This window comes from Pestalotiopsis fici, assembly GCF_000516985.1.
Source record: "Pestalotiopsis fici W106-1 unplaced genomic scaffold PFICI_Scf_1, whole genome shotgun sequence".
Classification (NCBI taxonomy): domain Eukaryota; kingdom Fungi; phylum Ascomycota; class Sordariomycetes; order Amphisphaeriales; family Sporocadaceae; genus Pestalotiopsis; species Pestalotiopsis fici.
The window spans coordinates 3,972,568-3,986,931 of record NW_006917091.1 but is presented as its reverse complement, the minus strand read 5'-3'; the positions used below and the strand labels follow the sequence as shown (position 1 = coordinate 3,986,931).

The window sequence follows — 14,364 nt, the reverse complement described above, 5'->3', positions numbered from 1 at the left end:
ATACCCAACACACATGTATAATACGAGGGTTTCATATTCTCAAGGCCCTTCCCGGTGTGAAAACGAATCCAAGGAAAGCCCTGTTACCGACTAAAATACATGGGAATCTCTCCGTACCGTGCACATCATTGTACAAGCGGCAAAATTCTACATCAGTGACGGCTGAAACTCGTCAATTGGGCCACTGTCTTCTTTTAGAAAAATGAGAAGGATACTTGACGTTCGTATCGGAATGTCTGTGATGGAGAATTGTTATTCTGGTTGCATCGCTCCTAGAACCCTAGAGGCTTCTTTGCCATAATCATTCACTGAGAACAGATTGCTCTCTGGCTCGTCGAGCTCGGTCAGCGCGACTAAGCTCCTCGTACGGCTACATCACGTTAGTCAACTTTTCTACACGCATGTTCAACGGGGTTAGACTTACAGCCTTCTCAGCCGCTGACAAATTCTTCCACTCTTCTGATTGAGTCTTGATACCACTTGACGCAGTCTGGTTCTCAAAGTCCCCAGATGCCCATCTGGCCTTGACATAGTAGGTGAATGGACTTCTTACTCCAAGGGGCCGGCGATCGTCCTTGAGGAGATGCACTGGCCTCTTTGCTGGGTAGTTGAACTTCCTCTTCAGCATCTGACGGGCCCTGTTGGCTCTCTGAATTTCTTCAACAGTGTATGATTCCACCCAAGCCTTGTGATTGGCCTCATTCTGAAGCTTGTTCGCTTCGGCAGTACGTTTCAGACCCTAGATGGAGGAAATGAATAAGTTCAACGCCATGACAAATGTGTATGATTGCGACTCACTGCAAGCTCAGAACCCGAAACTGTTTTCCATTCATTAGTTACCTTCGTAAAGGCTTCCTGAGTTGCTAATGCATCTCGAGAGTTGCCTTTGAGCTTTTCAGAAATCCACAGCAGGTAAGCAGTGGAGGGCAGCTTGACCTTGGTGACCTTGGCCTTGGACTCCGCATAGTACAAAGAGGCCATCTTCAGTTCCCTGATTTTCAACTGCTCCTCCTTCTCCGGACTCAGTGGCTTCTTGACCTTGCGCGTTGCAGGCTTCTTCTTTTCGACCTTCTTGGCCTTCTTGGGTTTTGCTGCAGCCTTGGTAGTCTTCTTGGTAGGCTTCTTCTTGGTGGTCTTCTTGACTGTCTTCTTGGTGGTTTTCTTGGCGGGCTCGGTGGTCTCTGTCTTTGTCGCGAAAGATCTCAAAGCGCCGGACCTTGACAAGTCTGAGACAAGCACTGCGAGACCGCGCTGGTTGGGAGCGGCGCGCGACACCAGTCGAGAAACGACGGATGACGTAGCAATGGTCCGCAAGGGCAGACGCTGCACTGCGGCGCGTCCAAGGTTGGTGAACATGATGGCCGAGCGTCTGGACTCGATGGGATCGTGCAATTGGCTGTCGTGGAATTTGTCGCCAGATTCGGGTTCGCCAGTGCGAACGAGACGACTCGGACTTCTTCTCTTCGGGCTTTTTGATGGTGGGTCTCTTGAGTCTGGGAGCGCTGCTGTGCGAAATAGCCGGAGTCTACTATAATAAATACGGAGTACGATGCCAGCCACCGAGCTGCAGTTTTAGCTTCCTTTTGTCGCGTGTGCCAGGTGCTTGCTGTCTGGTCAGATCAGGTCGGTGCGATCAATAATGCATTGAGAGCTTGTGCCACAACATCCAAGGCAATTTCCCTAACTTGCTACTCCATAAAGGGCTTAGTCCCAGCTTGTTATCGTACAAGATAGGCAAGCGAGAGTGGACGCCTCACCTACACCAGCCACAGGCACGCACTTTAATGGACTGACTGACTGCCTGCTGCGTGCTTGGCTTGAATCTTTGACGACCTGGGTAGTGACGGCGGCCCCACTTAAGTCTTTCCTGCCTGGGGGTTTGGGTTTTGCAGACGCTACTTACATTCTCAGCTACATACTTTATCCATGACTTCTACTTTACATCTCTCTCGAGAACGCCGTCACCATCCCTTGGTCGCGATAAAGGCAGAGATATAATTTTTCATGCGACTTTGAGAAGCTTCGGTCTTCGCGAGGAGGTAATTTGAATTCTTCCAGTAATCCCCTCTCACTGGCTCACACTCCAGGAGGAAAGGCAGCTCGCTGGCGACAAGCCAAGGACCATTACCTCATCTGGTTCACACCCAGATCTCAACCACAACCCGCGACGTCTGTACCCGTTTTGCCCGTGGACTTCTGCCGGGCACCTCTGGGATAACCATAACTTGTACGAGCGTGCTACTGTAGTGTTGCCGAAGCTGCTACCACGCGTAATATGGCTCGGCTCAGGGACTCACGCTCACCAAGCCCTGCAGGAAGCTCAAGAAGATACCGTCGCGATGATGACAGACGACGTGACCGGGACCGCGATCGGGACCGCCGCCGCCGCTCGCGGACGCCGCCACGCCCCCGCGATGAGTATCGCCGACGGGATCGTTCCCTAGACCGGAGCGACGATTACCACAGAGATGGACGAGATCGGAGACGCTCCCGTGATCGCTATAATGATGGCGGTAGAGACAGGGATCGGGATTGGGACAGAGACAAGGGTCGTCGTGACCGTGATGACAGACGCAAGAGGGACGACTCCCGCGACCGCGCGAGGAGTCGACGAGAAGGCACCACCGACTCTCATCGCTCTGGACCAACCGATTCTCGCGCGCGGCCCGCTGCAGAGGTATGTCCACCCTTCCGCTCTAAACATGCAAATATTCACACTTCTCGATCTCAGTCTACAGATACCAAGTCGAAGCCAAACGCCCCGCCTGCTGCAGCACAGTCAGATGCCGACAAGAAAGCCGAACGCCTTGCCAAACTCGCAGCATGGAAGAAGAAGCAGGAACTGGAGAAGGAAAAGGCCAAGGAGGCCACTCCGGGAGCGACGAGAAAACTTCTTGCTGAGATGGACCAGAAGGCTAACGGCAGTTCTGCTGCGACCCCATCAGTAGCATCTCCTACATCTGCGGTAGCATCGCCAGCAGCGAGCACCTCGTTTCCGTCACCCGCAACTCCGTATTCTGGTAAATTCGACCCCAAGGAAATTGCGAAGAAGTCGGCTCGTGTACACGAATCAAGTGCTGCGCCCAAATTGGGCTCGATCGGCGTACAGCTACCCCCCTCGAAGCCAGCTGCTCCAGTCAGTGGATTGCCCAAGGCATCAGCGCTACCGAAAGCCAAAACCAGCGGCTTTGGGTTTCACAAGCAGAATGCAGATACCGACAAGATCCCGCAGAAACGAAAATTGATTCTTGATGAGGAGGAGGCATCCGACAGAAAGCTCGCTAAGCTCCCTTCTCTACCTCTTGCTGACGTTGATGATACTCCATACGAAGTACAAGATGACGACGAGGAGGATGCTGATAACTTTGCGGGCGATGAGGAGGAGGAAGCGGCGGCAGCACGAGCCGCTCAAGAACGCCGCGAAGAGCGCATGGCTCAGGAAAATGCCCAACAAAATAGCACGATGGATATTGATGAATCGAAAGCAGAGGTTGATGCGACTACCGTGTCTGCCGACGCTGGCGGTCAAGCAATGGAGGTAGACGAAGAGGAGGAAGTAGACGCGCTGGACGCATTCATGAACGACTTGGAGTCCAAGCCAGCCCCAGCTTCGAAACCCGCGAAACTCAATGGCGCGAGCCAGAAAAAGGTCGAGCCAGAGCCGGAAGCATTTTTTAGTGGTGATGACGATTATGATTATGCCAAAAACGAGGATGAACCAGGCGCATTCCTGGAAAAGGTCAACAAGGCTCGCAAGAAGAAGGATATTCCCACTGTCGACTACAGCAAACTTGATATGGCACCCCTTAGAAAGAATTTCTGGGTTGAGCCAGCTGAATTGTCTGAAATGACCGAGGCGGAACTGACGGATTTGAGACTCGAACTCGATGGCATCAAGGTGTCTGGCAAGGACGTGCCCAAGCCGGTACAGAAATGGTCACAGTGTGCCTTGTCGCGACGGACACTGGATATCATTGACAGTCTCGGCTTCGACAAGCCAACACCTATCCAGATGCAAGCCTTCCCGGCCATCATGTCTGGCCGTGACATCATTGGTATTGCTAAGACTGGCTCGGGCAAAACCCTCGCCTTTCTGTTGCCAATGTTTCGACATATCAAGGACCAAGAGCCATTGAGGGAGAACGATGGTCCAATTGGGCTGATCATGACTCCGACCAGAGAACTTGCCACCCAAATTCACCGTGATTGCAAGCCTTTCCTCAAATCGATGGGACTGAGGGCGGTCTGTGCCTATGGCGGTGCACCCATCAAGGATCATATTGCCGAGCTCAAACGAGGTGCTGAGATCGTGGTATGCACTCCAGGACGTATGATCGATCTCCTTGCCGCGAACCAGGGCCGGGTAACGAACTTGAAGCGTGTCACGTATGTGGTGCTTGACGAAGCAGACCGCATGTTCGACATGGGATTTGAACCACAAGTCATGAAAATCCTCAACAACATGCGACCGGATCGTCAGAACATTTTATTCTCTGCTACAATGCCCCGAATCATGGATGCGTTGGCGAAGAAGATTCTGAAAGATCCCGTTGAAATCACCGTGGGCGGCAAGAGTGTTGTAGCTCCCGAAATCACACAAATTGTGGAGGTCAGGGAAGAGGACAAGAAGTTCATCAGATTGCTTGAATTGTTGGGCGAGCTCTATGACAAGGACGAGGATGCTCGAAGTCTGATCTTTGTTGAACGCCAGGAGAAGGCTGACAAGCTATTGAAAGAGTTACTGCAAAAGGGATATCCATGCATGTCAATCCATGGCGGAAAGGATCAGGTCGATCGGGATTCTACGATTTCAGATTTCAAAGCTGGCGTCGTCCCCATCATGATTGCAACCTCGGTCGCCGCTCGAGGTCTTGATGTCAAGCAGTTGAAACTGGTCGTCAACTATGACGCGCCCAACCACTTGGAGGATTACGTCCACCGTGCTGGCCGCACTGGTCGTGCCGGCAATAAAGGAACTGCTGTGACTTTTGTCACTGGCGAACAGGAGAACAGTGCCTATTGCATTGCAAAAGCCCTGGAGCAGAGTGGGCAGCCCGTCCCCGAACCCATTACAGTAATGCAAAAGGCCTTCCAGGAGAAGCTGAAAGCCGGCAAGGCCCGAGACTCGTCTGGATTTGGCGGCAAAGGTTTGGACAAGCTGGACCAGGAACGAGAGGCCGCACGACTGCGAGAACGGAAGAGTCATCGGACCGAGGGCGATGAGGAGGAAGAGAATGAGGAGGAGAAGGCAAAGGAAGACAAGAAGGCTGACAAGGCACTGTCAGCTATTCAAGCGGCAGCTTCTGCAGTCTCGTCGCGTGATGCTGCGCCAGCCAAGCAGCCCGACTTGGAGCCAAAGTTTACCATTCACAAGCGAGAAGACCCACCGCCAAACTCAGGCAACAATCCCTTGGACAAAGTCTCCTCGGCTCGTGATGCCATCAATGCCCGTCTTGGTAAATCTGGACAGCTTCGGCCCGGACAGCCCATCGATAATAAAGGCCCAGACGCCGGAGCCTTTCATGCGACTCTTGAAATCAACGACTTTCCGCAGAAGGCTCGTTGGGCTGTCACGAACCGCACAAACGTTGCCAAGATTCTTGAAGCAACGGGCGTTTCCATCACCACCAAGGGTACCTTCTACCCTGCAGGCAAGGAGGTGCCACCAGGAGGCGAGGCCAAACTGTACATCTTGGTGGAGGGTGATACTGAAGTCGTTGTGTCGACAGCAATGACGGAGCTGACTCGCTTGTTGAAGCAAGGTACGATGGCCGCTGCAGATGCTGAAAGTCGGCAGCCAATGGGCAGATATAATGTCATCTAGTCTTTTCGGGATTTGGATCATTGTGGGAGCATGCATTCACATGGTAATTGAAATCCTTGATTTATTACCGGGTTAGTTGGTACAGAACTCATTAGAAAACACAAATTCAATAAGGGGATTTGCACCTGATTGCTGTATTCGGGCTGACGATTCATGAATGGCCTCGCACGAAGCCGGGCTTTTTAAGGTTGATATTTGTCGCGACGCTGAGTGCTAAATTTTAATCATAATTTCTCGCTTGGGCAGCCTCATCTGCATCCCTAGCACGTAACTCGTTCCTACTGGCCTCCTTCAACGTGTCCTGCCGTGTTTGCTTCTTCTGCGCCTGTAACTGTTCACTTAGCTTTCCAGAGGTCTTTTGTGATGCTTTAGCCCTTGCCTGTATAAATGTTAGTTTCTGTACTTCTTCTCTCTCACAGGTTCCCGTTCACAATGCACGCACGCCTTTGCTCTACATCGTCCTGGTCAGTCAGTCAATAGGAATGGGCTACCCACCTCGGCGGCTTCTGCTGCCTTTTGCCTCGCATTGTCGGCTGCGCTGCTGTTACCGCTACCGCTACCGCTACCGCCGCTGGTGTCCTGGCCGCTACCTCCGAGCGTGCGCGGTGGTCCACCGACGGTCCGCGACTTTGGAACTGAGGCACGCTCCGGTTGGGGGGGTGCGGTGCCGAGGACGCGGCCGGGGCTCTGGAAAGCCTCACTGTCGGCTTTGCCGCAACACACGTTTCCCATTTCCCTTTCTGTGTGTTTGTGTACACAGTCTCCGCGAGCGTGCGCGTGCAGATTGGCGAACAAGTAGACAAAAAAAAAAACGCTTGTATAACCGATGTGGAGGGGGGCGGGCGAGAAGCAGCAGTTGTCTGGTTACGGCTAGAAAAGAAACCGCCCCAGAAGATGGATAGCACGTACGAGAAGAAGGATGAGACAATGATCCAGGTGAGGAGGAGAGCTTATGGAACTTCTAGTGTCACTTGAAGCATGTGACAACGTAAAAGATTGATTGAATCACGAGCGCACAAAAAGGCTGTGACAACCATGAAGTTATGCGACGAGAGGAGTACGTAAGTACGTGAAGGCATGCGCCGGATCATAATGCCGCTCGCTTGTCTACTGAGGTCACGACGTACCTAGAGCGCGCAAAAGCCAAGAGATAGCAATGCGGGGACCAGAGCTTCGAGAACACAGCCTCAATGTACATGGTAAACTAGAGGATGTCTCAATAGTTTGGTTCTCTCATTTGTCGCTATGCAGCAAATGAAGTATCGTGTTTGATCTGTCGGATGAAATATTATCTATTGTCATATTGCATGTCTCGTTACTAGTGGAACTTGAATTATTTTCATTTTGCAAGTCTTCGAGTATTGCCGTCCTTGTATTTGAACCAACTACATAGAGCGGTCAACTAGACCACCTATGCGTGGGACTACCGTCAAAAGTGCCGTGCTTGTGAGCAGTATAGATCGTGATTGCTGTCAAATCTGAAAATTCGCCTATTTTGAGAGATGGTCAAATACTTGGAAGTTGGGCAAACGTTATTGTCTTTTTTTTTTTTTTTTTTTAAAGTATCAAAAATTATGCAGTGAGCAATCTCAGAGCCATCAAAAGCAAGCACTGAGTGCTGCCATGTTAGTAGGTACCCCAATGCACAGCACTTGAGGGGCGGGAACATTCCGCCTTACGTCGGTGGTCGGATAGCTCCTGGTGCCTGTCGCAACCAGAGCTCTCCAAAATTCAACACCAAAAAACAGCTTTGCCAGTGCGCAAGCTATTTGAACTGCTCCCTACACCAGCGCCTTTGCCTGGAATCCCTACGCCTCAATGGCTTCTACTCAGGACGCCGAGGACGTCAAGTCCAATAAGCGCAACCACGCGGAATTCGCTGAACAAAATGACTCCGGTATGCGACTCACCAATGACTTGGAAGCCCTCTCTCCCTGCATATTGTTCTATCATACTCACACGAAGAAGACGACAGCTCCTCGGACGATGACATGGGCCCGCAGCTGCCCTCGGCGGCGGCCCCAAAGAAGAAACGCCGAGTATTGCCATACGAAAAATTGTACATATCGGCACTTCCCAAAGCGCCGCGATATTCAAAGTCCTTGATGCACAAGGAGCAGCTAGCTTTCGTCACTGTAACCCCCTTGACCGAATTCCTTATCACCAGCTCCGTCGATGGCGTTGTCAAGTTCTGGAAGAAGGTGGCACAGGGTATCGAGTTTGTCAAGGAGTTCAAGGCACATGTCGGCGAAATCAGATCAGTATCTGTCAGCCAGGACGGCCGCAGCTTTGCGACGGCAGGCGCTGACAAGAGCGTCAAGATCTTTGATGTGTTCACTTTTGACCTTCTCGCTATGTTGACGCTCGACTATACGCCCAAGGCCATATGCTGGGTGCACAAGCGTGGTGCATCTCTGCCCATATTGGCTGTATCGGACGACGAGAAACCCCTGATCTACATCTACGATGGACGGGGAGAGAACCAAACGCCGATTCACACCATCAAAGGATTGCACAAGAGTGTGGTTAGCGTCATGGCTTTCAACGACGCTCACGATTGTGTGATTTCGGCAGACGAGGGTGGAATGCTCGAGTACTGGAGTCCCAGTTCAAACTACGAGAAACCGGACAATGTGTTCCAATACAAGAGTTCCACGAATTTATTCGATTTCAAAAAGGCCAAGTCTGCGCCAGTGTCTTTGAACATGTCGCCGTCAGGGCATCAGTTCGTAACATACTCGTTCCCCGACCGCAAGATTCGAGTCTTCGAATTTGCCAGCGCAAAGCTATATAGAACATACGATGAGTCTCTGCAGGTCGTGGAGGAGATGCAGCAAGCTGGAACGGCCAAACAGAAGCTTGAACCAGTCGAGTTTGGCCGGAGGCGTGCTGCAGAGCTGGAGATTGAGTCTCCGGCGCTCAGGGACAAGGTCAATGTCATTTTTGACGAATCCGGGAACTTTATCCTCTACGGCTCCATTCTAGGCGTCAAAGTGCTGAACACCTTCACCAACCATATTGTAAAGGTGTATGGCAAGGACGAGAATATGCGGCCTGTCAACCTGGCCCTATATCAAGGCCAGCCTCAGAAGAAGGGACTGACCACGGTGGCCATGGCAGCCTCAGCCAATCCGTTGCTGCAAGAGGCAGAATCGCGAGATCCTATCCTCATTACCACGGCTGTGGGCAAGGTTCGATTCTATATGTTTACGGACGACGCGGAAGTGTCGAAATCGGACCGTGATGTCCAGAATGAGAAGCCGACCATGCTCGGGGCCAAGAAGACGGAGCAAAAGAAACAGGCTGAGACGGGCACATCGGCGGTCATCCACACGACTTATGGTGACATTCACATCAGGTTATTCCCAGACGCTGCACCAAAGGCGGTTGAGAATTTTGTCACTCATTCGAAGCGGGGATACTACAACAATACAATCTTCCATCGGGTCATCCGCAAGTTCATGATCCAGTGCGGAGATCCGCTGGGCGATGGTACCGGTGGCGAGAGCATATGGGGGAGGGAGTTTGAAGACGAGTTCAGCACGCTGAAACACGATAAGCCCTACACAGTCAGTATGGCCAATGCTGGGCCAAACACTAATGGTAGTCAGTTCTTTATCACGACGGAGAAGACGGTAAGCAGTGCCCCCCATGATCTGAGGGGTGGATTTGTACACGAGTCAAGCTAACATAGCGGACTAGCCATGGCTTGACAACAAGCACACTATCTTTGGCCGCGCGATCCAGGGGCTGGACGTGATTCACAAGATAGAAAACGTACGGACGTACAAGGAAAAGCCAGAGGAGGATATCAAGATACTCAATATTGATATCGCATAGCGTAGCATAGTTCAGTGGGAAATGAGGATGCTCTCCATAGATGAGTTGATAGAGCGGCATTGGTCGTTGGGCCACATAGTTAGCGGTACTTAGGTCCGACTACCTGCGCTTTTAGTGCAGGAAGTGGATTGGGAACTGTCACGGGCGAACTCTTGCTTCCATTGAACGGTGATGTCCAGCGTACGAGGTACTCCATACTTTAGGGTACGGTACAGTGCTGACTGTATGGATTGGTACACTCAAAGCATTGCCACGCTCAGACGACCAAGTGGTCGATGCCACGTCGGTACACTAAAAGGTATGGAGGTGACATGAGAGAACCAAGAGGGGTTTTCGGACGGGTGAACCTCTCTGCTACGGCCTGCCAGCTTCTATGCTGGAGCTATTGCTCCAGAGTCTAGAGATGCTCTGCCACTTTCCCTGGACTTTGGGGAGGTCATCACCACAACCAAGGCGAGAGATGTTGTCCTGGTCAGGACAGCCCCCACCACCCAAATCCAGAACAAAATATTATACATACACTGTCATTACGGTACTTTCTATAGGTGATCAGCTCCTAGCAGGTCAGCTGACCATGGTGATGAGCACCAGACAAGCGGAGTTGGTTCCGTTCCCCCGCAAGCTTCGGGGCTCAACTGTGCCTTCTGCTCCTTGCAGGGCAAGGTTGTGCTCTCATCATTCCCTCCTCGCCTCCCTTCTCTTTTTATTACCTCCGAGAAGAGTGGACGATTGAAACTGGCACTGGGCTGGGGACTAGGTAGGACTGGGGCTGTAACCAGAGCAGCCACTAGCGAGCAGCTTTGGGGGACTTGGTTGCTTGGGGACTTGCTCCCACAGCCCAAACAGACTGAAAAAGGGCTCGACTCGCCCGTTGAATGGAGATTCGTCAAACGAGGAGGTGTCGCCCCACATATACTACGTGGAACCGGGACCCTTCCTGGCTTTCTCTGTTCTCGTTGGTCGCCGCTTAGTCGAATGCAGGTGTAAGCGCATTTGCGAGCAAAAGACCTGGGGATCGACCTGCTTATCTATCTGCTCCATTTCATATGCACGATCACAACCTGCCCAAATCTGCTTGCCTACCTTGCCTACTTTTGCCTGCTTTTTACTACTTAGAATGTGGGTAAGAAGAAGGAAGAGGAGCAAAAAGACACAGCAGACAGACAGGCCGCTTTTGAACACAACACGGAGCCAAGCACAAGCAGCTGCTCACCAACAAGGTCCCCCAGCGACGTCAATCTGCATACCTACGTACCTACATTTATTACCTTGGTGCTATTCTACATTCTGCACCTACCTACCTACCTGATCTACTACTGTATCTCCTCACCTAGCTACCGCCTATCTACCTACCTACTACCTACATACCTGACTGACTTGCCTACAACTGTACCTACCGACACTCGAATCGCCCATTCACATCTCATCCTCACATTTCCCACCTACCTTACCTACCTACCCTTGCCGGCATCGCCTCTCGCTCACCTTCACAAGGACGCAGCCTCGCCATGAGCGTCAAGTTGTAGTGTCCATGTCCTCCCGGCCCTCCGGATTTGCCTTGCAGCGTCGACGTCGACGATGCCTTGGCCGTCCCCATCTTCTCCCCAGCTTTAGAAAAACCTCACGCTTCTTGGCCCCCAGGTCACTATATTCCCCACCTTGATAAATTGACTTTTTTTTTTTAATCCTTTTATCTCTTCTTTTTTTACCCTTCCTACCCGGCATTTCTTTTACCTCTTTTGTAAAAAGCAAAAGAAACCCACCTCCCTGCGCATGCGCATTGCCGCTGCAGCAGAATAGCAGCAATGCCTCGACCCAAGAAACCCGGCGCACCGGAACCGAAAAGAAGGAGTAGAAACGGTTGTTGGTTAGAAAACCCGAGATGAACCTGCAGCCCGCCCCCAAATTCCCATCCCGTCCCCGTTCATTGCCCCTCACTGACTGGAGCTTGGAGCTGAAACCCGCTAACTGTTGTGTCTTTTTTCTTTCTGAATAGGCCGTGTAAGAACCGTAAGATCAAATGTGGTGAAGAGCACCCAACATGTGTCAAGTATGGATTTCTCCATCTATTATTCTTTGTCATGTTGCTCAATCAGAGTCCCTCAGTTTCTCTGCATCTTTTAATCATCATACGTCATTTTTCTCCCACTTGTGCTCACGTGTACACCTTTCTATTATATACAAATTATCTAATATCATTCCTATAGCTGCCAAAAGGCGGGGGAGACTTGCGATTATAGCATCCGCCTGAACTGGGATGGCCGCCGGGGAAAGAGACAGGAGCCAGGCACTATCGACTTCAGTCAGGATGTGCTATCACCGACGGTTCCGGCTCCGGCCAAGGGCTTCAAATTGGTTCATCAGTTCCCGGCTCCGAATAACACATCCACGCGCAAGCTGGAGCCGCTGGTATCCCCGGGCAGCTCGGTGAAGCCGGAATCCAACTTCACCACGCCCAGTGCTGACGCGTCGAGTGTCACTTATGGAAGTCCGTCGGACCAATTTCAAGTGCCTAACAAGCGCATCAAGCTCGATCCCGGCTCAGTCCCCTCGGACACTTCAGAGAAGAAACCTTACTCTTCTCCTTCATCCACCGTAGACGTCGGAACTCCCGTATTCAGAGTTCCCGCCTCAACCACATCTTCTACCGGATCACCATTGACGCCCGCCGCATCCATATATAGCGATGAGGGTCCTTCGCGCCATGTTCCACGGTCCGAGCCTTCACCTGATCTGAGGAGAATGTCCGTACATTCCCTTTTGTCGGGGCCTGGGGGCCGGTTGCAAGATGATGCCAGCAGTTACCAGCATTCTTCCCCAGGTGACTTGTTACCATCACATCAGAATGGACCAAAATTCTACGGCATTGATCGCGGCTTGCCAGACCTAGACCTTGGCAAGAACGACGACGATAATGCCATTGGCACAGGCTATACACCTCTGAGCCAACGTGATCGTATTGAAACGCCAGAGGGGGAATTCGAGACGGACTTATTCTCCACGGAGTTCTCATTTGGTTTTGAGGCTACAGATATCAAGGGTGAAGCCAAGGCCTACTATGACAAGCCCGTGGAGATATACATTCCTCAGTACCTGGAGCCGCTGCCATCCAGCCTGACGAAGAATCCCATGAACCTGCTCTACTTTCACCACTTTATCCACCACACAGCCAAAGTGTTAGTTCCATACGACGACCCCCAGGCAAATCCCTTCCGAACGACTCTACCCCTCATGGCTGTGAGGAACCAAAACCTTCTGGCTCTTATTCTTGCATACTCTGCATCCCATCGAGCGCGTCTGTTGAGACACCCCGAGCCGAGCTTGCGTATAGCCATGTGGGTGGACGACATCTTCCCTGCTTTGCGAGAGGCTTTGTCAGATCCGAACCAGAACTTCTCGGATGCAAATGTAGCCACAGCCATCATGCTCGCATCGTTGGAGATTGTCTCGCCCAAGGTGTTTGGGTACTCTATACCGTGGCAGAAGCACCTCGGTCTTGCTCGAGAATTGATCGTGGCTCGGCCGGGCGGGCTCCACTACGAGACAAACTTTCGAAAAGATCACGTCTGTTCGTTTCTTTGGAGTTGGGCTGCTTACCTTGACGTCATGGGAAGCTTGACCGGCGGACCGAAGGATTCATCAACCGCCTGGATGTTTGACTACGAACTCGAGGACAAACACGACGGATATGATGAGATTGAGTGTATAATGGGTTTCACGACGAGATGCGTATACCTATTGGCAAAGATTGCAGACCTCGCTCGCAACTGCGACAACGAGCGCATTGGTCCGGATAATACTATTCGCGATGATTGGGAGCCAAGCAAGGATGTTTTGGAAACGGCGCTCAAGATCGAAAGCGACATCAAGAGCAGCATGAACCAACCAATTACACCCTGTAAACATATCCTAGCAGGCGGGAACCTTGATAAATGGGATCGAGCGGAACTCGCTGCCACGAACGAAGCTTTCCATTGGGCCGGATTAATCCATCTTTACCGGCGAATCCTGGGGAGGCCTTCTGATGACGACAAGGTTCAAGAAGCCGTCAGCAAGATCATATCTTGCTTTTCTAGGATTCGGAGAGGAGGGAGCGCTGAGGCTTGCTCCCTGTTCCCCATCTTCACGGCTGGGTGCGATGCAAGAGATGAGGCACAGAGGGCTTTTGTCATTGAGCGGCTTGGCACCGGCGAGAACCAAGTGAACTCGGCTGTTTTAAAGGTAATATCAAGAATCACCAGTCCTACTTTCAGCTGAGACCGTTCTGACACATGATTTAGGTTCACAAAGCTCGGCGGATTATGGAAAAAGTATGGGAAACCGGACAACCTTGGGAAACCATGCTCAGCACGGAGTTTATCGGATAGATAGGCCAAGGTAAGGGTAAAAAGAAGAAGAAAAAAGTTCTACAAGGATCAGGGACGGGAAACGGCTTGGCTCGGCGTATACAAGATGGCGCAGCTCTTTAGGGTACCTCAAGGCTGAGGAAAATCTTGCTCAACAAATATCATTATTCATGGGAGGCGCGGGATTCTGCGAGAAAGCGACACGGCTAGCGATATAAAGGATTGAAGTAGCTCTGGTGACACTCTGGTATGAGTAGTCCGCCGATCAGAAGCATACGACTTACACGAGAGGAGGCGTTGAATCATTGTTTCTATAAGCATTACTCGGTTGTGCGATATACTCGGTGATGAAAT

General features: G+C 51.6%; 5 protein-coding genes across 5 annotated transcripts; 3 read left to right on the top strand and 2 right to left on the bottom strand.

The window, feature by feature from the left end:
* Positions 1-301: 301 nt before the first annotated feature.
* Positions 302-1,356, bottom strand: PFICI_01213 (uncharacterized protein; the record flags this gene model as incomplete). Its single annotated transcript, XM_007829794.1, has 3 exons — positions 302-370; positions 425-739; positions 799-1,356. 3 exons carry the CDS (start codon positions 1,354-1,356, stop codon positions 302-304), a joined length of 942 nt encoding a protein of 313 aa, XP_007827985.1.
* A 919-nt stretch (positions 1,357-2,275) lies between these two features.
* PFICI_01212 (Pre-mRNA-processing ATP-dependent RNA helicase PRP5) lies at positions 2,276-5,824 on the top strand (the record flags this gene model as incomplete). The annotated part of the gene is made up of 1 exon (XM_007829793.1): positions 2,276-5,824. The coding sequence occupies one exon, from the start codon at positions 2,276-2,278 to the stop codon at positions 5,822-5,824; it is 3,549 nt and encodes a 1,182-aa protein (XP_007827984.1).
* A 220-nt stretch (positions 5,825-6,044) lies between these two features.
* On the bottom strand, positions 6,045-6,556 carry PFICI_01211 (uncharacterized protein; the record flags this gene model as incomplete). Its single annotated transcript, XM_007829792.1, has 2 exons — positions 6,045-6,203; positions 6,320-6,556. The coding sequence occupies 2 exons, from the start codon at positions 6,554-6,556 to the stop codon at positions 6,045-6,047; spliced, it is 396 nt and encodes a 131-aa protein (XP_007827983.1).
* A 1,086-nt stretch (positions 6,557-7,642) lies between these two features.
* Positions 7,643-9,664, top strand: PFICI_01210 (uncharacterized protein; the record flags this gene model as incomplete). Its single annotated transcript, XM_007829791.1, has 3 exons — positions 7,643-7,721; positions 7,793-9,459; positions 9,527-9,664. 3 exons carry the CDS (start codon positions 7,643-7,645, stop codon positions 9,662-9,664), a joined length of 1,884 nt encoding a protein of 627 aa, XP_007827982.1.
* Positions 9,665-11,684: 2,020 nt separating this feature from the next.
* Positions 11,685-14,031, top strand: PFICI_01209 (uncharacterized protein; the record flags this gene model as incomplete). Its single annotated transcript, XM_007829790.1, has 3 exons — positions 11,685-11,689; positions 11,872-13,885; positions 13,945-14,031. The coding sequence occupies 3 exons, from the start codon at positions 11,685-11,687 to the stop codon at positions 14,029-14,031; spliced, it is 2,106 nt and encodes a 701-aa protein (XP_007827981.1).
* Positions 14,032-14,364: the final 333 nt, after the last annotated feature.